Raw genomic sequence first — 22,316 nt, forward strand, 5'->3', positions numbered from 1 at the left:
ATTGTTTGTTCACTCTAAGCTTCACCAGAAAGCCCAACGCCGGGCTTTTTTTGTCAGCAAATTTGCTGAGGAGGTCTTTGAAGTCCAATTGTCGGCTTAGCTGACTTTCAGTTGTAAGTCTAGTAAGGCTATTCAGCCCCTTGGCTTGTTGTGGATCTGAGATAGTTCTTAACTCGTTTCAGTTTGCTAAACGCCCTTTCTCCACCCGTAATTGTCCCAGATAATGTTATGTTTCTCACAAGGTTTCTCATTGTATCCCATTGGGGTGAGTTTTTTGAGCTGAAGACGCTTGGCTACACCCCCTTTTTTCTTCGCAAAAATGTTGAATTATTCTCCATCTAAACGGGAATATATTGACATCCTATCAGTCAGCATTCTAGTGACAGCATACATTGTACAGTAGATGATACTTAATTACGTTGGTTAACTCTCATAAAGTACACAGTGAGTAGAAATCTGTGATGTCGTCGAACCAAAAAGGAAACGTGATGCCAAATTATTGTGCCACTTTATGCTTAAAATGAACAAAATACGTAAATATTATGGACTATGGACTGGACTGTCACAGTAACTAGATCCACTCGACATCCATTGCACCGGTTGCCCACGTTGTTCCAATTGGGTTGAGTTTTTTCTTGCCCTGATGTGGGCTCTGAGCCGACCGAGTTGTGTCGTTGTGGATTGTGCAGCCCTTTGAGACACTTCTGCTTAAGGGCTATATAAATAAACTTGGATTGATTGATTGATTGATGTTTTAAAAGTCAGTGTAAAACTGTACCATATTCTGAAGTCTTTTTTACTCTGTTGTTGTTGTCAGCTATTTTATTTTATATTGCCATGAAAACAAACTGCAACAACAACTCTTTAAACATTCAACTTTATTGTATTTAGGCTATTTGAATGTCCCACTAATAACAAATATTACAAGACCACATTGAACACATCGTGATAACTTAACTGACCTTCGTCAGATGCTCATAATTGGTAATAATAAGCAACTGACCTTCGTCAGATGCTCATAATTAGTCATTATGAGCATCTGACAAAAATAATTATTATTACTGAATAAACTTGAATGTGTCACATTACAATCCAATGCAGTCTCCGATTGGGCGCATACAGGAGCACTGTCCGACAGTGATATGTGTGAAACACATGCACAGTCACGGTACACGCACCTTTGCTTGATAATGAACTGGCAACTTTTTTTTTTTTAATGAAGTGGCGACTTGTCCAGAGTGTAGCACAGCCAGATGACAGCTGACAACCGTCAAAAGTATTGTTACAGACAATAAATGAATGAACAAGTAGGCTAATTGTTTCAAACCTCAGTGGTTTTACCCTTACCCACCCAAAAGTTTTTGATGTCCAGGGCCCTTGCTCTGCTGCTCCTACTCCTGGCCTCGCTATATGCGGGCCATCCTAATCTGCTGGAGTTGGCTAGCGCTCACTCAATGTCGACGAGGAAGCACCATGGCAGTAGGAACGAACCGTGGTGTGAACGAAACCATGTTTTAAAAAGGGGCCACATGAGTTATTGATAAAGATGTCTGACAATATCGGACTGCCGATATTATCGGCCGATAAATGCTTTAAAATGTAATATCCGAGATTATCGGTATCGCTTTCAAAAAGTACAATTTTTTACTTTTTAAATCACCGCTGTACGGAGTGGTACATGGATGTAGGGAGAAGTACAGAGCGCCAATCAACCCTAAAGGCACTGCCTGTGCGTGACGGCCCAATCCCATAATATCTACGGCTTTTCACACACAAGTGAATGCAAAGCATACTTGCTCAACAGCCATACAGGTCACACTGAGGGTGGCAGTATAAACAACTTTAAAACTGTTACAAATATGCGCCACACTGTGAACCCACACCAAACAAGAATGACATACACATTTTGAGAGAACATCCGCAAAGTAACACAATATAAACACAACAGAACAAATACCCAGAACCCATTGCAGCACAAATTCTTCCGGGATGCTACCCCCCCCCCCACACCCCCCACACCTTAACCTCAACCTCAACCTCATCATGCTCTCTCAGAGAGAGCATGTCCCAAATTCCACACTGCTGTTTTGAGGCATGTTAAAAAAAAAAAATGCACTTTGTGACTCCAATAATAAATATGGCAGTGCCATGTCGGCATTTTTTTTCCATAACTTGATTTGATTTATTTTGGAAATCCTTGTTACATTATTTAATGCATCCAGCAGGGCATCACAACACAATTAGGCATAACAATGTGTTAATTCCACGACTGTATACAGTGGGGCAAAAAAGTATTTAGTCAGCCACCGATTGTGCAAGTTCTCCCACTTAAAATGATGACAGAGGTCTGTAATTTTCATCATAGGTACACTTCAACTGTGAGAGACAGAATGGAGGAAAAAAATCAAGGAATTCACATTGTAGGAATTTTAAAGAATTTATTTGTAAATTATGGTGGAAAATAAGTATTTGGTCAACCATTCAAAGCTCTCACTGATGGAAAGAGGTTTTGGTGTGATGACTCTTCTTTGGCATGGTAATGCCGGTGTGGTTTTTCCAAGGATGCGTCGAAGCAGAACACAGCAAAGGTATGATATAAAATGGATTTATTAAATAATAAAAAAACTAGGAACAAAAACACTGGTGTAAAGAGAAGGCAAACAAAAGACGCTAGTGTGAAAGCTAGGATAAACACAAGGAAAACTAAAACTTGGCACGAGGGCACAAACGAGAAATCAAATCATCAGTATGAAAACTGGAATAAACAAGTGGCATAGCGTGAGAGCTAGCGAGAAAATACATACAAAGAATGATGAGAGTCGTCACTGTTGCGCGTGGGCAAATTAGGATCCGAGAATGAGTGAACAGAAAAGGCGAGCTTAAATAAGGAAGTAATCAACAGTGACAGGTGTGCAGGGACCGTGATTGTAGCAGGTGAACTAATGAGTTACCATGGTGACAGACTAAACAGGAAATAAAGACGGCAAACAGGGTGATACAAAAATGCAACAATAAACCATAATATGGGAAGATCGGATTACGGATCTTAACATTTGGCTCAAAATCTCACGATACATGGCCCCATTCATTCTTTCCTTAACACGGATCAATCGTCCTGTCCCCTCAGCGGAAAAAAAGCCCCAAAGCATGATGTTTCCACCCCCATGCTTCACAGTAGGTATGGTGTTCTTGGGATGCAACTCAGTATTCTTCTTCCTCCAAACACGACGAGTTGAATTTATACCAAAATGGATACATGGATGATACAGCAGAGGATTGGGAGAATGTCATGTGGTCAGATGAAACCAAAATAGAACTTTTTGGTATAAACTCAACTCGTCATGTTGGAAGAAGAATACTGAGTTGCATCCCAAGAACACCATAACTACTTTGAAGCATGGGGGTGGAAACATCATGCTTTGGGGCTGTTTTTCTGCTAAGGGGACAAGACGATTGATCAGTGTAAAGGAAAGAATGAATGGGGCCATGTATCGTGAGATTTTGAGCCAAAACCTCCTTCCAACAGTGAGAGCTTTGAATGGTTGACAAAATACTTATTTTCCACCATAATTTACAAATAAATTCTTTAAAATTCCTACAATGTGAATTCCTATTGAAATACATTTTGGAACCGGTACCAAAATATTGGTATTGGGACAACCCTACAACTGATACTAGGAGTTTTGTTATTATATTTGCATTACCAAGACATTGGTATAGGCATTGCCGTTCAGTTTCATTTGGGATTGTATCAGAAGACAATTTGATGTATTGCCCGTTATTACTGGAAGCCACAAAAAAAAAATAAGCATCATAAAAAATGGCATTAACATCCCAACAAGGGCACCTGTCGCCATGTGCCCTTGTTAGAATCCTAATGAGTCTTGACACTAAAAAGCATTGATTGGTTGCAGCGGTGCTAAATGAAGTTACAACAGGTCCCTGCGTCCTTGTATTTTAGGTCATATGCCAGCATTTTCATTCAAAACCACATCCTTTTTGCCTTCCATATTCATGACTGTATGTGTCTCTCTATTGCTGTCTCATCTCTTTCAAACAGCCACTCATTGTCATCCTGCAGAGAAGAAGTCCCCAAAGGTGTCGGGGGGAGAAAAAAAAAAAAAGTACCTTCTTTGTTTTGCAAAGCCTGACTTTGCTCCCCGCCAGGGACACTAGAACTCTCCCTTTGTAGGCGCGCACCTCCAACATGCCGCGCTTGTTTGTGGAGGAGCGGCAGCGGCGCAGGCTCTGGCGCCGCTTCTGGGAGCCGGCGGTGGCAGGAGTGCGGCGGTGCTGTGCGGCCGTCTGAAGAGTTTCCATCCACTCGTGGCGCTCCCCTGTCGACAAGCAAGGGGGAAAAAATGCCTTTAAAGCAGAAAAATAAGATTAATAGAAAATGTAATTAAAAAATGTAATTAAATTAATTAAAAGAAAATCATACTGGGGAGTCTTCAATTTTGTATGGCTCCTGCATACAAAGGATTCAAATAGAAAATAATTATTGGACCAGATGAGCCGCAACTGGTTAGAATTCCCTTTGCCTCTAGAAAAATAATATCCTTCAAAGTGACAAAGAAAAACAGATAACTGCTCGGCTCTCTATTAAAAAGCCTCTGGCAAAATTTAGCAGATCCCCCTCAACAGCTCATTAAAACATCATCACGACAGTCAGTCAGAGAACAAAGCTGACAATTCTTTACTTTTTTAACAGTTATTCCATAATCATCAAACTTCTATTCTCTGAAAGTTACAACCTCAAATAACTTATAACTTATCATTTGTCGTTCTCTTTGGGGATTTTAACTTTCGCTAGCAATTTTGCTGGAGCAAAATGACACAAAAAGTTATTGAGGGCATGGGGGTCATCTCGATCATTTCTATTCAATTACCTGACGTTTACGTTGTGAGGCTCAGCTCGGCCGCAACTACACCCACAGCGACAAAGTGAGTGTCGCTATACAACAAAAGCAACCAGCTGCCTTCTGGCAGCTTGTTTGGAAGCGACAGACAAACACAACAAAAACACGCACGGACATGCCAATTGTAGTATTTGTAGTATTAAGATTAGTTTGATTGATAAATTGAATTGATTGAAACTTTTATTAGTGAATTGCACAGTACAGTACATATTATGTACAACTGACCACTAAATGGTAACACCCGAATAAGTTTTTCAACTTGTTTAAGTCGGGGTCCACGTTAATCAATTCATGGTATGAATATACCATATTTCCTTGAATAGGCGCCGGGGCGCTGATTAATTTAAAACCTCTTCTCACTCCTGCGCTTATTTAAGGCATGCGGTAAAAGTAAGCAGGCGCTAATAATTTTAAAACCTCTTCTCACCCCTGCGCTCACCTAAGGCATGCAGTAAAAATTTGAGTGTGATTAAAAAATAATAATAATAAAAATTATTCTGCGTCCGCGGCCCATTGGGGACCACTACTCTACAGCATGTCATCGCGCTCACTTTTACACCATGCTGTCTGCGTGCCGGCCGGACGCATGCATTTCGCTGCTTCTTATACGAGATTGCAATGCATACTTGGTCAAGAGCCATACTTTTTACACCGATGTTTGTGTTGTGGACGGCTCTGGCCGGGGCTCTTACTAGTGTGCGCCGCACTCAGTGAACCCTCACCAAGCACATTTCTGGAGAGCATTGGCTCTGTGGCACATTCTAAACGCAGCATAGGGATTACCCATAGTGCCGTGTAGCCATGACTCTTGGCTATTATACACGCGCCCCCAACCACGCCCACCTCAACCAACGTACGGGGGGGGGGGTGTAGTCAGGAGTCGTGGATGCATTGCATTCTGGATGGGTGTTGTGTTGCGTTTGTGGTGTTTTGCTGGGCGTATGTTCTCCAGAAGTGTGTTTGTCATCGTTTAATGTGGGTTTGCGGAGCGTGGCACGTGTTGGTGGGAGTGTTGAAGTTCTTTTGTATCGCAACCATTAGTGGGGCGGCATGGCGTAGTGGGTAGAGCAGCTGTGCCGGAAACCTGAGGGTTGCAGGTTCGCTTCCCACCTATTGACATCCAAATCGCTGCCGTTGTGTCCTTGGGCAGGACACCTCACCTTTGCCCCCGGTGCCGCTCACACTGGTGAATGAATGATGAATGGTAGTGGTCGGAGGGGCCGTAGGCGCAAACTGGCAGCCACGCTTCCGTCAGTCTTCCCCAGGGCAGCTGTGGCTACTGATGTAGCTTACCACCACCAGGTGTGAATGAATGATGGGTTCCCACTTCTCTGTGAGCGCTTTGAGTATCTAACAATAGAAAAGCGCGATATACCTGTAAATCTAATCCATTATTATTATTAATATTATTATCTGTGTGGCTGTGGAACAAGACCCCTGGTTTACACACAGTAAGAGCAAAAAAAATAACTCTTCCGCCGTTTTGAAATGACGGCAGGGGAAAGGGCCACTCGTGATGTCACAAATTTCACCCAGTGGTAAAAGTAAGCATGCGCTTTTTGATTTGGGGAGCGGGTTTTGCCCGGCCGTAATTCAAGGCAGGCGCATATCACATGCCCGGCAGCTAATCAAGGAAATACAGTATACTATCAGCATAATACAGTCATCATACATGTTAATTATCAGAGTATATACATTGAATTATTTATATTCTTTACAATCCTGGGGGTTAGGTTTGGCTGAAATCAGTACTTCGGTCATCAACAATTGTATCGTCAGAGAAATTGACATTGAAACAGTGTAGGTCTTCGAGCCTACTTAGCCCTGTCTTGGACTTCCGCATAACCCTCAACACTCCCGGTAATATTCAACATATAATCACTACAGATAGTCGCATCTCTGTGTTTGTTTGTGTGCGTGCATGCGTGTGTGCGCGGAAACCCACACACACACTAGTACATAAAATGGCCTCAGTCTGCACCCCCTCTCCAGGGCCCAGGCTAAGACCGATTTTTTAATTTTATTTTAATCTTCTATTGTTTACCTGTATCTCACCTTTTTTTGTAAGGGGCGCTGGAAGCCGGCAGACCCGTCAGCGATCCTGTTCTGTCCCCCTGCAATGTTTGTCTAAACTTGAATGGGATTGTGCTGAAAATTTAAATTTTCCTGAAGGAACTCTCCTGACGGAATAAATAAAGTACTATCTAATCCATCTAATCTGATCTAATCTAATCTAATAATAGTACAGTATAGTTTTAGCAGTAGTGTCGTATTTAAAATACCATAACATGTGTGTTATTATTGTGTACATGTCTGTACTCAGTGTACTGCATGTCTACTTGATAGATGGTGGCGAGGTTTTGTTGACAGCTGTGAAGCGTGCCTTCTCCCTATTGCAGCAGGAATGAGGCGGCGACATCATCATTTTCGGGCACTCTGGCGGCGTCCTTTGCCCCATGGAAATGACAATGGGGGAGTTTTTAAACCTTCACACTACGGAGGAAGTTCCAAAAAACGTTTGTTTTAGACCACCAAAAACGCCATGTGTGTGAGTGTGTCAGGCCCTTAACTTTCGGGAAGTGGTAGAAGAAGGCGCAAGTGGAAGCATCATGTTCAGACTGTTATCAAAAAAGTCTTCTTTGATTTTGTACCTGATGATCTCTTGTAGAAAATTAGAGGAATAAAAAAACGACTGATCAAGGCGGATCTAATCGAATCTATCAAGTAAATCATGGGTGTCAAACTCTGGCCTGCGGGCATGTAATTTCATGTGGCCCTTGAGGCAATAATAAATTAACATTAGAGCTGGCCCTCCGATATTATACAGTGGCGGTGCCGCTGTATCACCGCATCCAACGCTAATTCTCATACTTGCCAACCCTCCCGATTTTTCCAGGAGAATCCCGAATTTCAGTGCCCACCCCGAAAATCTCCCTGGGCAACCATTGTCCCGAATTTCCACCCGGACAACAATATTGGGGGCGTGCCTTAAAGGTACTGCTTTTAGCATCCTCTAAAACCTGTCATTAGGTCCGCTTTTCCTTCATACAAACAGCGTGCCGGCCCAGTCACGTTATATATCCGGCTTCTACACACACACAAGTGAATGCAAGGCATACTTGGTCAACAGCCATACAGGTCACACTGAGGGTGGCCGTATAAACAACTTTAACACTGTTACACCACACTGTGAACCCACACCAAACAAGAATGACAAACACATTTCGGGGGAACATCCGCACCGTAACACAACATAAACACAACAAACAAATACCCAGAACCCCTTGCAGCATTAACCCTCTCGGGACGCTACAATATACACCCCCGCTACCAATAAAACTCGATTTTGCATGTCACTATAAAGTTATATAAGCCTTGCTTGTTCAATATTCAATGCAAAACTTGTTTGGGTCACTATTAAAAGGTTAAGTTGTTCAACTTTGGCCCTCGGCTTTGTTCAGTTTAGAATTTTGGCCCACTCTGTATTTGAATTTGACAAAACCCCTGGAGTGAATGATGTTTTAGGAAGCTGCACACGCGGAGTCTTCTGAAGTTTTGAAGTAAATTCATATTAATGGTGTTTCATTTTGCATGAGCTAAGAGAATACAGAAAGAAGGAATATATACATGCTATCAACGTTAAACACTGTTATAACAAAACAAAAACTAAAATCTGTTTTAGTAAATAACATTTATTCACATAAATGTGGACCTGCTACTCGTTTATGAATTGTTAATGTGCTATTTCAATATGAAAGTGCCTTAGTGAAAAGAAAACTTCTTCCTGCAGAGTGTGTGTAATCATTTAGGCTTAGACAAACTGCCCGAAATGCGTTGCCGATGACGTTTGAGGAATTTTAAGTCATTCTGCTCTGCAGATGGATTAATTACGTTAGAATTAATTAGACTCCTTTCTGAGCTGCCACGTTGTCGTGGTAGAGGAGTTTGCGTATTGCAATGGTCCTAGGAGTTATGTTGTCTGGGGGAATCTATACCTCCTGGTAGGGTCTCCTAAAACAAACAGGTCCTAGGTGAGCGACCAGACAAAGAGAAGGTCGAAGACCTGTATGAAAAAGAAAAGACATCAACTCAGATTTTCCTCGTCTGGACATGGGTCACCGGGGCCCCATTCTGAAGCCAGGCCCTGAGGCGGGGCTCGATGGCAAGCGCCTGGTGAACGGGCCTGTCACCATGGGCCCGGCCGGGCACAACCCAAAGAGGCTGGGGAAAAAGAAGTCTGGGCTTCTCTGCTTAGGCTGCTGCTCCCCGCAACCCGACCTTGGATAAGCGGAAGAAGAAGGATGGATGGATAGAGAATTAATTAATAATAATGATGCATGAATATACTCATTTTACCGGCCCTATTTGTAGTTTTAAAACATCTTTCTTTTTGCAATATTAAAACTTATTTTTTGTATACGATATATTCCCTTTTTCAGATGAGCAACATTAGGAGCTCTTCTTCATATGGGGACATCTCTACGCTGCTGATCCGGGGGGATGGCGGTTCTCATAGTCATCATTGTCACTGACGTCCCACTGGGTGTGAGTTCTCCTTGCCCTTATGTGGGTTCTTCCGAGGATGTCGTAGTGGTTGTGCAGCCCATTGAGACACTTGTGATTTAGAGCTATATAAATAAACATTGATTGATTGATCGATTGATTGAAACGATCTTACACCACAGTCTCTTAATGCTCAGATGTTTTTCTTATAAAATTATAATCATATTCTCACATTTTCTTGTAATATCACAACCTCATTTTTGTAATATTGCAAATTTGTGTTGTTACTTTCATAATCTTCCGACTTTGTCTAGTTATTTTCGAATACTGTGACTTCCAGAAACTTGGTCTCATCGGGGACAATAACATTTCATTTGACGGTCATGTTAAACACATGGCTAAAACAGCCTACCTCTACCTCAGGAATATTGCCCGTCTCCGACCCCTCCTGTCCTTCTCTACGGCTGAAACACTCATTCATGCATTCATCACCTCCAGACCGGATTACTGCAACGTAGGGGTGTAACGGTACACAAAAATTTTGGTTCGGTTCGTTCTTCGGTTTAGAGGTCACGGTAAGAAAACAACAAAATATACATGTGTGGAGAGGGGCGTGTTCCACGCGTCCCCTGCGGGCGGGGTATGTGCAGGGGCCGGCCCTGAAGCAGCAAACAGGTGAGTGGATACCTCAGCTGGAACGAGTTATCTAATCACCTGTTCCCTTTATTAGCAGCGCTAGAGACCATGAAGGGAGAGAGACGCATGAGGACGCGGGAGAGACGCATGAGGACGCGGGAGAGACGCACCGAGATGAACAAAGACAGCTGAAAAGCTTGAAAGACGGACAATTGTGTAAAGTAAAAGATGTATTAAATACTGTGTCAAACCTGTATCCTGAGCTGTGTGATACTGTGGTCAGAAGAAGCCGGGCGAGATGCAGGAAACCTCCACAACTGGCGCCCAACTTAAGCGAACCACGACGATGTCCACCACATCACCCCTGGAGGCGCTCGGGCTAGTGCTGGCCGAGATATCGGCAGCAAGCCGGCAACAGACGCAGCCAATCCAGCAGCTGATGGACAGATCCACGGTAGGAGGGGGAGCAGCAACATCCATGCAGCGAATGGGGGAGGCAGAAGACCCCCACACGTTTTTGGCCACTTTGAGGCCACCGCAACCTCATGCAAATGACCGGAGGAAGAGTGGGGAGTGAAGCTACTGCCGCTGCTGGTGGGGGAGGCGCAGCGGGAGGCGCAGCGGGAGGCGCAGCGGGAGGCGCAGCGGGCGGCGTAGCGGGCGGCGTTGAGTCTCCCGGCAGCCGCCCGCATCCAGTATGCTAAACTGCGGCGTGCCATCCTGGATCGGGTCGGCAGCAGCCCGGAGGAGCATCGGACAAAATTCCGGGCGATAAAGTTGGGACGAGAAGACCGCCCCTTCGTCCTGGCGCAGCATTTGCGAGACGCGGCAACCCGGTGGCTCCAGCCGAACGGGCAGGATCCTGAAGTGGTGGAAAGAATCCTGCTGGAGCAGTTCATGGACGCCCTCCCACCCAGGACCGCCGCATGGCGAGGTACCACCGCCCCGTTGATGTAAAAGCTGCAGTAACAATGGCCGAGAACCACCTAGCGGTCCACAGGGAAGTGACGACAAAAGCGACCGAAAGGCCCATCCCTGCACCTCGCAGACGACTCACGCCACCAGACGGGATGACACTGGAGCAGCACCCTCACCTGGCGGGAGGACTTGGAAACATGGAGCAGGTCCCCTCCTCAAATGATCAACAAGCACACACGCACACACGTACCCAGTCACACACACATACACATCCAAGAAGGGGGGGGGAGGCGGGGGGGGGGGGGGGGGGGGGGCCGGGGATATAATCCACTGTCTCCTTGTCTCTTTCAGGGTACCAGCGCTGTCCAGAGAGGGCTTCCCTCACAGAGGGCGCCTCAGACGCCCGGGCCGGTGTGCTGGGGTTGCGGTCAACCCGGTCACGTTCGCCGGAAGTGCTCCTTAATGGAGGTGGGGCATGTGATGCGGGTTGTCGGGATCCCAGCACCCGCCCCCGATCCGGGGGAGACGTACTGTGTCTCAGTAAGAATACAAGGGAGTACATACCGGGCAATGGTGGATTCGGGCTGTAAACAGTCCATGATGCACCAAAACCTGGTTCGACCCGGGGTGTTGAGGCAGGCGACAATGGGAAGAATTAGGTGTATTCATGAGGATGTGCACGAGTACCCGATTGTGCCAGTGGAAATTTGGTATGAAGGTCAAAAGCATAATGTTAAGGTTGCCGCAAGCGCGCACCTTACGCATCCCATAATTTTAGGAACAAATTGGCCGGGGTTTAACCAGTTAGTGACACAATGTGTGGGGATGCGTTCACGGACTGTAGGACAGAGGAATATCCGCGCAGTACTCGCTGGCGACGCGGATTCATCCGGGACTGACAGGCAGGAACCGGCAGGGGCTTCGCGGGAGGCCCCACCGGCCCTCCGCTGGCAGTCCACGGAGGATTTTCCCCTTGAACAGTCCCGCAATTAAACTTCGCGTGCGGCCGGGGACCAGGTGGTTTGCATAGACGGTCAACTGGTGCGCCCGGGGAAAACGCAGGTATTCCCCCACTTTGTGATTATTAGGGATAGGTTATATAGAGTGAGCCGTGACACTCAAACAGGTGAGGAGTCCACCCAGTTGTTGGTGCCAAAACCTCGCCGGGAAATGGTTTTCCAGGTGGGACACTGCAATCCCCTCGCTGGCCACTTGGGGTACGAGAAAACACTCAATCGGGTCATGGTCCGTTTCTATTGGCCAGGCATCCGGGCAGACATACGCCGCTGGTGTGCTGCCTGTCCGGATTGCCAGCTGGTAAACCCGGCGGCCGTCTCGAAGGCCCCTTTGCGCCCATTACCACTCATGAAGGTCCCGTTCGAAAGAATTGGGATGGACCTCATCGGACCATTTAACTCAAGTACACGGGGATATCGCTTTCTGTTAGTTCTGGTGGATTACGCAACGCGGTATCCTGAAGCAGTGCCGCTGCGCTCCAACTCTGCCAAGAGTGTGGCGCAAGCACTCTTCACGGTCATTTCCCGCGTCGGAATCCCGAAAGAGATTTTGACGGACCAAGGCACGTCCTTTATGTCACGCACGATAAAGGAACTGTACGGGTTATTGGGGATTAAAGCGATCCGCACCAGTGTATACCACCCACAAACTGACGGGCTGGTGGAATGGTTTAATAAAACGCTGAAAACCATGATCCATAAGTTCACGCACGAGGACAAACCTAATTGGGATAAATGGTTGGATCCCCTAATGTTTGCGATGCGGGAGGCACCCCAGACCTCTACCGGTTTTGCACTGTTCGAGTTATTATACGGCAGGAAGCCGCGCGGCGTATTGGACCTAATTAAAGAAAGCTGGGAGGAAGGTTCAAGCCGCAGTAAAAACGAAATACAATACGTTATGGACCTGCGAGCAAAACTCCACCAGGTGGGGCACTTGTCACAAGAAAATTTGCTCCGCGCCCAGCAACGGCAACAGCGTACGTACAACAAGGGAACCCAGCTGAGAAAATTTTCACCGGGAGAAAAAATACTTGTACTACTCCCAACTTCCAGCTCAAAATTACTAGCAAAGTGGCAAGGACCCATTGAGGTCACACGGCAGGTAAATGATGTGGACTACAAGGTTCGGCGCTCGGACCGAGGTGGAGGCTTACAAATTTACCATGTAAACCTACTGAAAGCATGGAGGGAGGCCGAGCCTGTCTCCATGGTGACGGTAGTGAGAGAGGAGGAGGAGTTGGGGCCAGAGATCCCGCACTCTGCTTCTTCTTCTCCTCTTCCCTGTGATGACCAGCTCACATTGGCTCAAAGAGCGGAGGTTGCTGAGTTACAGCGGCGCTATGCAGATGTGTTCTCCTCGCGGCCCGGGCGCACGGATCTCATCCAACATCTTATTGAGACCAGCCCGGGGATTACGGTGCGGTCTTGGCCTTACAGGCTTCCCGAGCACAAACGCAAAATAGTGCGGGACGAATTAAAAACCATGCTGGAGTTAGGAGTAATAGAAGAATCCCACAGCGCATGATGCAGCCCTATCGTTCTTGTAGGGAAGAAGGATTGGTCTGTGCGGTTCTGTGTGGATTACCGCAAGGTGAATGAGGTGTCACGTTTTGACGCGTACCCAATGCCTCGGGTCGACGAGCTTCTGGATCGGCTGGGCACTGCTCGTTTTTTCACGACACTGGATTTAACCAAGGGCTACTGGCAGATTCCCTTATCACCAGAGTCCTGGGAAAAATCGGCCTTCTCCACTCCGGAAGGTTTATACCTGTTCGTGACGCTCCCGTTCGGGTTGTTCGGTGCGCCTGCCACGTTCCAGCGCCTCATGGACCGGGTGCTGCGACCCCACGCTGCATACGCGGCTGCCCACCTGGATGATGTTATCATCCAGAGTAGCAGCTGGGAAGATCACCTGCGGCGGGTGGGGGCGGTGCTCGAGTCCTTGAGGCGGGCGGGGCTCACCGCCAACCCTGCGAAATGCGCGGTTGGCCGGAGGGAGGTACAGTATCTGGGGTACCACTTGGGGGGGGGGAAGGCTGCAGCCACAGGTTGACAAGACGGCGGCAATTGCGGCCTGTCCACCCCCCAAGACTAAAAAAGAGGTGAGGCAGTTTTTGGGATTGGCGGGCTACTACCGTAGATTTATTCCCCGGTTTGCAGACCTGACCAGCCCACTGACGGACCTCACCCGAAAGGGTGCTCCAGACCTGGTCCAGTGGACGGAGCTGTGCCAGCAGGTGTTTGAGGAGGTAAAGAAAGCACTGTGTGAGGAGCCGGTACTGCGCATGCCAAATTTTAACATTCCTTTCTGTCTGCAGGCGGATGCGTCGGGCCGGGGACTGGGGGCCGTTTTGACTCAGCGGGTGGAGGGCGTCGATCGCCCCATACTGTACATCAGCCGGAAATTGTCGGACCGGGAGACGAGGTACAGTACGGTGGAGAGGGAGTGCCTCGCCATCCGGTGGGCGGTTGGGGCCCTCCGCTACTACCTGCTGGGGCGGGCCTTCAGTTTCTGCTCAGATCACAAACCTCTCCAGTGGCTCCACCGTATGAAGGACGCCAATGCGCGGATCACCCGGTGGTATCTCGCATTACAACCCTACAACTTCCGGGTGGTCCACAGGCCGGGAGCGCAGATGCAGATGGCCAGCTATTGGGGGAGGTGGGGGGGGTTGGAGGGGTGAGTGGGCGCGGCTGGACGGGTGCCCGGCCTGTGTCTGGCGGTGGAGGCATGTGGAGAGGGGCGTGTTCCACGCGTCCCCTGCGGGCGGGGTATGTGCAGGGGCCGGCCATGAAGCAGCCAACAGGTGAGTGGATACCTCAGCTGGAACGAGTTGTCTAATCACCTGTTCCCTTTATTAGCAGCGCTGGAGACCATGAAGGGAGAGAGACGCATGAGGATGCGGGAGAGACGCATGAGGACTCGGGAGAGACGCACCGAGACGAACAAAGACAGCTGAAACGCTTGAAAGACGGACAATTGTGTAAAGTAAAAGACGTATTAAATACTGTGTCAAACCTGTATCCTGAGCTGTGTGATATGGTGGTCAGAAGAAGCCGGGCGAGACGCAGGAAACCTCCACAACATGTTTTGGTTATTTATTTACCAAATTTGTAAACAATGGCATAACATACATATACACACAGGGTCCATTGACAGGGGTAATGTGGTCAACATATATACTGTAAAATAAAAACTAAATAAGATAAGGCTCAGAATGGTTTCTTAACAAAACCTTTCTACATATAAAGTGCTTTTTTTGATTGATTGATTGAGACTTTTATTAGTAGATTGCACAGGACAGTACATATTCTGTACATTTGACCACTAAATGGTAACACCCCAATAAGTTTTTCAACTATTTAAGTCGGGTTCCACGTTAATCAACATTAAACTGCCTCAAGTTGTTGCTCGGATTAAATAAAATGACAAAACTTTTCTTCTACATATAAAAAGTGCAACATTAAACAGTTTCAAGTCAACTCAGCCTCAGATTAACTTTTCTTCCCCCCCCCCCCCCCCCCCCCCCAGCCTGGCTAACTTGGCAGTAAGAGGATATATGGGTTTATTGGGATGGCGTGGCGAATTTGGTAGAGTGGCTGTGCCAGTAATCTGAGGGTTACTGGTTCAATCCCCACCTCCTACCATCCTAGTCACGTCCGTTTTGTCCTTGGGCAAGACACTTCACCCTTGCTCCTGATGGGTCCTGGTGAGCGCCTTGCATGGCAGCTCCCGCCATTAGTGTGTGAATGTGTGTGTCAAAGCGTTTTGAGTACCTTGATGGTAGAAAACCGCTATACAAGTACAACCCATTTACCATTTATTGTTCTTCCACTATAGAAGTGGGTCAAAATCTAGTTTTAATGCAATTTGGACTTAAATCTGCTGCTATAAAAACAATTATTATTGCTTTAGCCCTGCCTGACTCGCCAAGGAGAGGCTGCTTGAATGCGGTGGTGACGCTTCAAATGGGTTATCATGTGTTATTGTGTGTGGCCCTTTAATATGTGACAGCATGTTAGGTGAGTGTGTGGGCGAGCGAGGTGAGCCACGATTTGCAACTAATCGCCGAACTCTTCATTTACCCTGGAGTCCGGAGCTGTGGAGACCCACTGCTGGGTAGGGTGAAGGGTGTAGCCCCTGAGACTACATCAGCCCTGGAGGAGTGTCTCCCCTGCGCTCCTCGAGCCGGAAGCAGGAAAGGTGCAACACATGTTTGGCGTGTTGTCAGGAGCAGCTGCTGAACAATGTCGGCAAACCTACGTCCTCCATTGTTGTATCACGCAGCCAAAGTGTTCCCAAACGATCTTAACGAGACAGGAAGCTCTTCCAGCCCTGGCTTTTACATGTTGTCCTAACCTGGTCGCTGATAGCATGTGTACTTGTTCGGTACACCTCCGAACCGAACCGAAACCCCCGTACAGAAACGGTTCAATACAAATACACGTACCGTTACACCCCTACTGCAACGGCATCCTCCTTTATGGCCATCTTCAAAAAGTCATCCATAAACTTCAACTCATCCAAATCTCAACTGCACGTCTCCTCACTCACTCCCATCGCCATGACCACAGCACCCCTGTCCAACAGTAACTTCACTGGTTACCTATTCCGCAGCGCGTTCAAAATCTTTCTCCTGCCCCATAAAACCCTTCAAAACATGGCCCAGTTATACCTCTCTGATTTACTCACCCCTCACATTCCTGTTAGAGACCTGCGTTCCACCAACAATCACCTGCTGTCCCATCCTCATACAACCCTGGGGGACCGTGTCTTCTCTATCGCTGCCCCCACCCTTTGGAACTCTTTCCGCAATTCCATCTGTTTATGCCATAATTCCATTGTATTTTGCCCATTGTACTGGTTGCTTTATCATTATACTGTATGTGTTTTTATGATTATGATAGCTGAATGCAATGCCTACGCGGGGAAATTCCGACTATTTTGGACTGGTAGTAGTCGATCCGCAACGATTGTTCTGCCACACCTCAATGCTAACAAGAGGAATTTACACCTTAACGACTGTCGTTGCATTAACAGTTAAGATTGCTCGTTTGCATTAAACCCTTGTATGGTGTTCGGGTCTGTGGGACCCTTTCTCATTTTTTATTAAAAGAAAAATTATACAATTTATTAATTTTCCAAACTGAGACTCACTGACTTTGGCTAATTTTCTGTGAATAACATATATCAAAATACATATTTAATGACCACAGACCATATACTCGCCCCTACACATTTCTATTACATATAAGATGTCCGGGTCCACTCTAACCGGGGCTAATAGAAGTGTGAAAATTGATGTTCTGTGTACCAAACGCACACTCACACACACACACGCACACACAGCAGCCATTGACAGGAGGAGGACAGAGTGTAGGTACACAGAACACCAGAGGGTCAAATGTGCGAGAAAATGAGAGCAGACAGTGTTGAAGAACAATGTTGCAACCTTGTGTGGGAACCGCAGGTGCAGAAACACAAAAGAAGAATCCTTGTGTGATGCAGAAACTGGCAGAGAAAATTTCCGTGCAACGTTCATATTGTTGTTACTCAGACAGCGTTTTTGTTTCGTTGTTGTTCAGTATTTTAACATAAAGGTGTTTCATTGTGAGGCATTAAAAGCCACAAAATGCAATGGGTCCATCAGACCCACAAACACTGGCTGAGTAACAAAGATATGAATGTGGAGCGGCAGAGCCGGCAGTCCGACAGCGAGGCAGGCCACACCGGAGCCCGCTGCAAGATGGCGGCAAGGAGGCGTGGCCGGCGGGCCAGCGGCGAGGCGGGGCACGCCGGAATCGATGTCGTAAATCATATCGGGGCGGCAGCCGTGAAGGACGGGAGAGAGAGAGTTGGAGAGTCCGAAGCAGGCAGCGCGCAAGAGACCGAGATGGAGACGACGACGTGGTGCTGAAAAGCAGACGGTGAAGCTAGGAGATGCAGCTTTATTGAAAGAATAAAGCAGTAATTTCCCTATTTGGTGGTCCATCGAACCCGCACGACACGAGACTGTCACAATGAACATTACACAAGGGTTAAAGCAGCTGTTTTTGTCACTACCATAGGGCGAAACCAACCTTGCCCAGGCACAATCTCCTGGTTTTTGGAGTATGAATATTTGGGGTTTCGGCACCAACCGCTGGACGAAATCTGACCAATCTAAGTCTATGAGCACGAACTGATGAAGCCTTATGAAGCGGTCTTATCTACGTGGCTCACCTTCAACAGGGTCTTCTCCCCGTCATCTTTGTTGCAGTGGTGTAGCGTGCAAGGACGGGAGTGGAAAAAGTGTCAAAAGATAGAACCAACTGTTTTTTTGACATTCAGACTTTACTTAAATCAATAACGGACAGAAGCTCCTCATCCGTGGCTCAATAATGCAACATAAACGCCGGAAATGTGTCCCGTGAAAAACAGTCTCACCGGAAGCCTCTAATAACTAAAGTTCCATGGGTGAATTATGTAAACCCACTACAGTTTTTAGCTCTTTGATAGCTATAGTCTATTGACAGGTATAAGTAAGAACTTTACGCTACTTTATATTACAAATGGCAACAGCGTAAGATGACTGCCACATAAGAAGGTAGAGAAAAAGAAGAAACTTATGAATATGGTGTCGACACAGACTACAATTATGGACGCGCGCAGATTTTTAGGACTTATCCAGATACCAAATACACATCAGCAGGTACGAGAAGGTAAGAAAAGTTGGTTTTCGATAATATTGCGATACAAAACGCCAGATAATATGTCTGCTAATAGGTGCCGTAATAACACTCGTATGTTTAATGCGACGACAATCCATCAAGCAGTGCGGGATCATAGCTTACCAAAATCATACTAAAATATATTGACAGATTTTTGAGCGCTGTGTGTAATTTTCTATATTTTCAATAGAACATTTAAAGTTTTGGTGTTGTTTACTGCCATCATATTGCAGTCTACATGTCTTTACGTATGACTGCCATTTACTTATCACACTTATCATTACACCATGTACCAAATAAAATTGCTTCGAGGTTAGTAAGCACAACCAGACTTATGTCGTACATTAAGCGCACCGGGTTAAAAATCCTTTCATGAAAGTATTTTAAAAGTGCGCCTTACAGACCAAAAAATACGGTACTTGGATGAGCGGCGAAACATCTTCCAAGACAAACCAAGGAGTCCAGTTGGGAAGAATTGAAAGCCCTGAGACGATTATGATAATGTTTTATTTGTGTTATCGTTGTGAAAGCATCTTTGAGTGCATTTTAAAAGCGCTATATAAAAACAATTATTTTTTATTTTCCTAAAAAACACTAACAAGAAAACAACTCAGGTTTTCTTCATCTTTTTTTTTGTCACTACGACTTAATTCTAATAGTTAGTCGTTTTTTTTATCATTTGGTAACATAATTTTCTACCTACCAGACTTGCTACAGGAGAAAATGTCTAAATTTTTATTATTTAATAGCCTTGCAAGCAACTGAAAGCTAGCAACAGTGACAAAACAAAGCACTTTATGCAAAGCTGCCAAAAGACGTCTAACGACCTAAAAGATGACAAGACAAGACAGTCTCAACCACAGAGTGCCTGAATTCATTCCATCAGACAATTTAATATTTCATGTTTAGGGGTGCGGGGTTATGTTTTTAATCCCCAAAAGGAAGAGAAGTCCCTGCAATGTAAATGTAACAAACAGATTTACAGTCACAACAGGAGTTTTTACAAGTAAACACACAGCCCGCGGGTCCACGCGAGACGGCGCCCGCTGTGGCAACTATTCAACACAACAAAGAAAAGGGTAAATCAAATAGGATGTGAAAAGGCAGTGAAAATATCCCATCTCGTAGTCTTTTGTCTTGAAGGGATGGGATTGTGACGGGCCGACAGGTTTGATTAGGTTAGTGATATTTTAGTTTGTGCATTTTTTTAACCGAGATTGTGCCGTTGTAGTGATGCTGTCCCCTTTGTGTTCGTAATGTTTCCCTCAAGTTTTTTGTGTGATTTTTCCCTTTTGCGCAACAAGGGGTGGCAATTTCCTGGCTTTTGCATATATAATATGCAAAAATCCAAATATAACAGTGCAGAACAGGTTGTCAGCTAATACTCTTATTTTCTTCAAATTAGTAACCGGTAGTAAAACTCCTGCTTTTCTCATGGCCCAAATAGTTCACAGTAGCACTATGCAAAATCATAATACCAGGGCGTCCAGTGAGGGGCATTTTGTACTCCCTCGTCCCAGGAAGAATGCTTTGCGGAAATCTTTTATTTATAGATCTGTATCGCTCTGGAATAACCTGCCTCAAATTCTCACTGGCACTGAAAGTAAACAGGTTTTTAAAATGAAAGTAATATTTTTTCAGACATTTTAAATTACTTTGCTCGTTGATGATTTTTTATGTTTGGTTTTATATTGTGTAATTATGGTAATTATTATTCTGTGACTATAAATTGTTTGCCTGTTTTCTTATTGATGCTTTTATTTTATAAATTTTTTTGTCTGTATTGCGTAGTTACAATTATATGCTTTTACTTGTAATTGTGTTGAGTTGTGGACCCCAGGAAGACTAGTGGGTTGTTGTGGCAACCAGCTAATGGGGAACCTTAATAAAAATAAAAATCAATACGGAGACGGGCTGCTGGCTCTTTGCCACACCAGTGTCCACTTGGATGGACCAAGAGGAGACGGGATGGACGGGTTTCGGGGACCCCTGGCTGAGTGACCTTGGTGTTTTTACACTTCAGTCTCCATAAACGGATTCTCCTCAGACATTGGCCGAGAGGTAGACCAATCGCATGTGCGCAACATATATGGGTAGAGATGTCCGACAATATAAGCCTGCCGATATTATCAGCCGATAAATGCTTTAAAAAATGTAATATCGGAAATTATCGGTATCGGTTTGAAAAAGTAAAATGTATGACTTTTTAAAACGCCGCTCTGTACACGGACGTAGGGAGAAGTAAAGAGTGCCAATAAACATCTACCACCAACCCCCCCCCCCCAAAAAAAACCTGCGCCACCCCCATCTCCCAAATTCGGAAGTCTCAAGGTTGGCAAGTAGGCTCCAGTATACTCTGCAAGTTAGATTGTTTAATGCATCCAGTGGGACATCACAAAAACATTAGGCATAATAATGTGTTAATTCCACGACTGTATATATCGGTATCGGTGGATATCGGAATCTGTGATTAAGAGTGGGATAATATTGGAATATCGGATATTGGCAAAAAAGCCATTATCGGACATCTTGATATATATTAGTTATTGCAAATGTATTTCTATGTTTATCGCTGCTGTGAGAATGAGATATTTTTAAGTGTTCTTTTTTTAGCCACAGTGAAGTTTAAAGCAGATAGTATTTTCCTATGTAGTGCGTCTTATCGTGATCTCCGTGCTTTTATCTTATGTCCGCTAGTAAACTCTTTGGCTTGTTTTAAGGGCTCCTGTTGGTTGGCTTACAGAGCTGCTTTGAGACCTTAGCTGTGCTCCTTCCTGGGCGAGAAGGCTTGGTTTCGTGCTACAAAAAATTACTCTTTTTCTTTGGATTTAGACCTCTTCTTGCTGATACTATTGTTGCGTTGTGAGGGCTGGTCTCCTAGACCTTTAGTAAAACTTGGCCAAGAACTACTCTGTCTCGGTGGTCCTTCTTACTCAACATATATGTCATCCAAAAGAACTTCAGATTGACCAGTGTGTTTTATTCCCGTAGTTTTTTTTATGCAGTAGCGGTCGAAGGTCCCTAATATCATCGCTTAGGTACAGTGATTTGTCCAGATTTTCTGAAACTTTTGATATTACGGACCGTAGATGGTGAAATCCTTAAAATTGCTTGCAATAGCTCGTTGAGAAATGTGGTTCTTAAACTGTTCGACAATTTGCTGACGTATTTGTTCACAAAGTGGTGACCCTCGCCCCATCCTTGTCTGTGAATGACAGAGCATTTCATGGAAGCTGCTTTTATATCCAATCATTGCACCAAGTTGTTCCCATTTAGCCTGTTCACATGTGGAATGTTCCAAATAAGTGTTTGATGAGCATTCCTCAACTTCCTCAGTCTTTTTTGCCACTTGTGCCAGCTTTTTTGAAACATGTTGCAGGCATCAATTTCCAAATGATCTAATATTTGCAAAAAATAACAGAGTTTCCCAGTTTGAATGTTAAGTGTCTTGTCTTTGCAGTCTATTCAATTGAATATAAGTTGAAAAGGATTTGCAAATCTTTGTATTCTGTTTTTATTTACGATTTACGCAACGTACCAACTTCACTGCTTTTGGGTTTGGTAAAAAGACCATGTCCGCATGAAAACCAATATTTTATAATATGGTTTT

At 45.4% G+C, this 22,316-nt stretch overlaps 1 protein-coding gene across 3 annotated transcripts in view; it reads right to left on the minus strand.

Annotated features, from left to right (window-relative positions):
* The window catches only part of arap2 (ArfGAP with RhoGAP domain, ankyrin repeat and PH domain 2), a 288,224-nt gene that overhangs the window by 212,040 nt on the left and 53,868 nt on the right, over window positions 1–22,316 (minus strand). For all 3 annotated transcript variants that reach the window (XR_009808512.1, XM_061913586.1, XM_061913587.1), the window contains exon 9: window positions 4,129–4,337. Coding sequence is in view for 2 of the 3 variants with exons in the window: in XM_061913586.1 (XP_061769570.1) it covers window positions 4,129–4,337 (209 nt within the window). In the remaining variant the exon portion in view is untranslated. The remainder of the gene's footprint in view (window positions 1–4,128; window positions 4,338–22,316) is intronic.

The sequence above is a fragment of the Nerophis ophidion genome, linkage group LG10, assembly GCF_033978795.1.
Source record: "Nerophis ophidion isolate RoL-2023_Sa linkage group LG10, RoL_Noph_v1.0, whole genome shotgun sequence".
In the NCBI taxonomy this organism is placed as follows: Eukaryota; Metazoa; Chordata; class Actinopteri; order Syngnathiformes; family Syngnathidae; genus Nerophis; species Nerophis ophidion.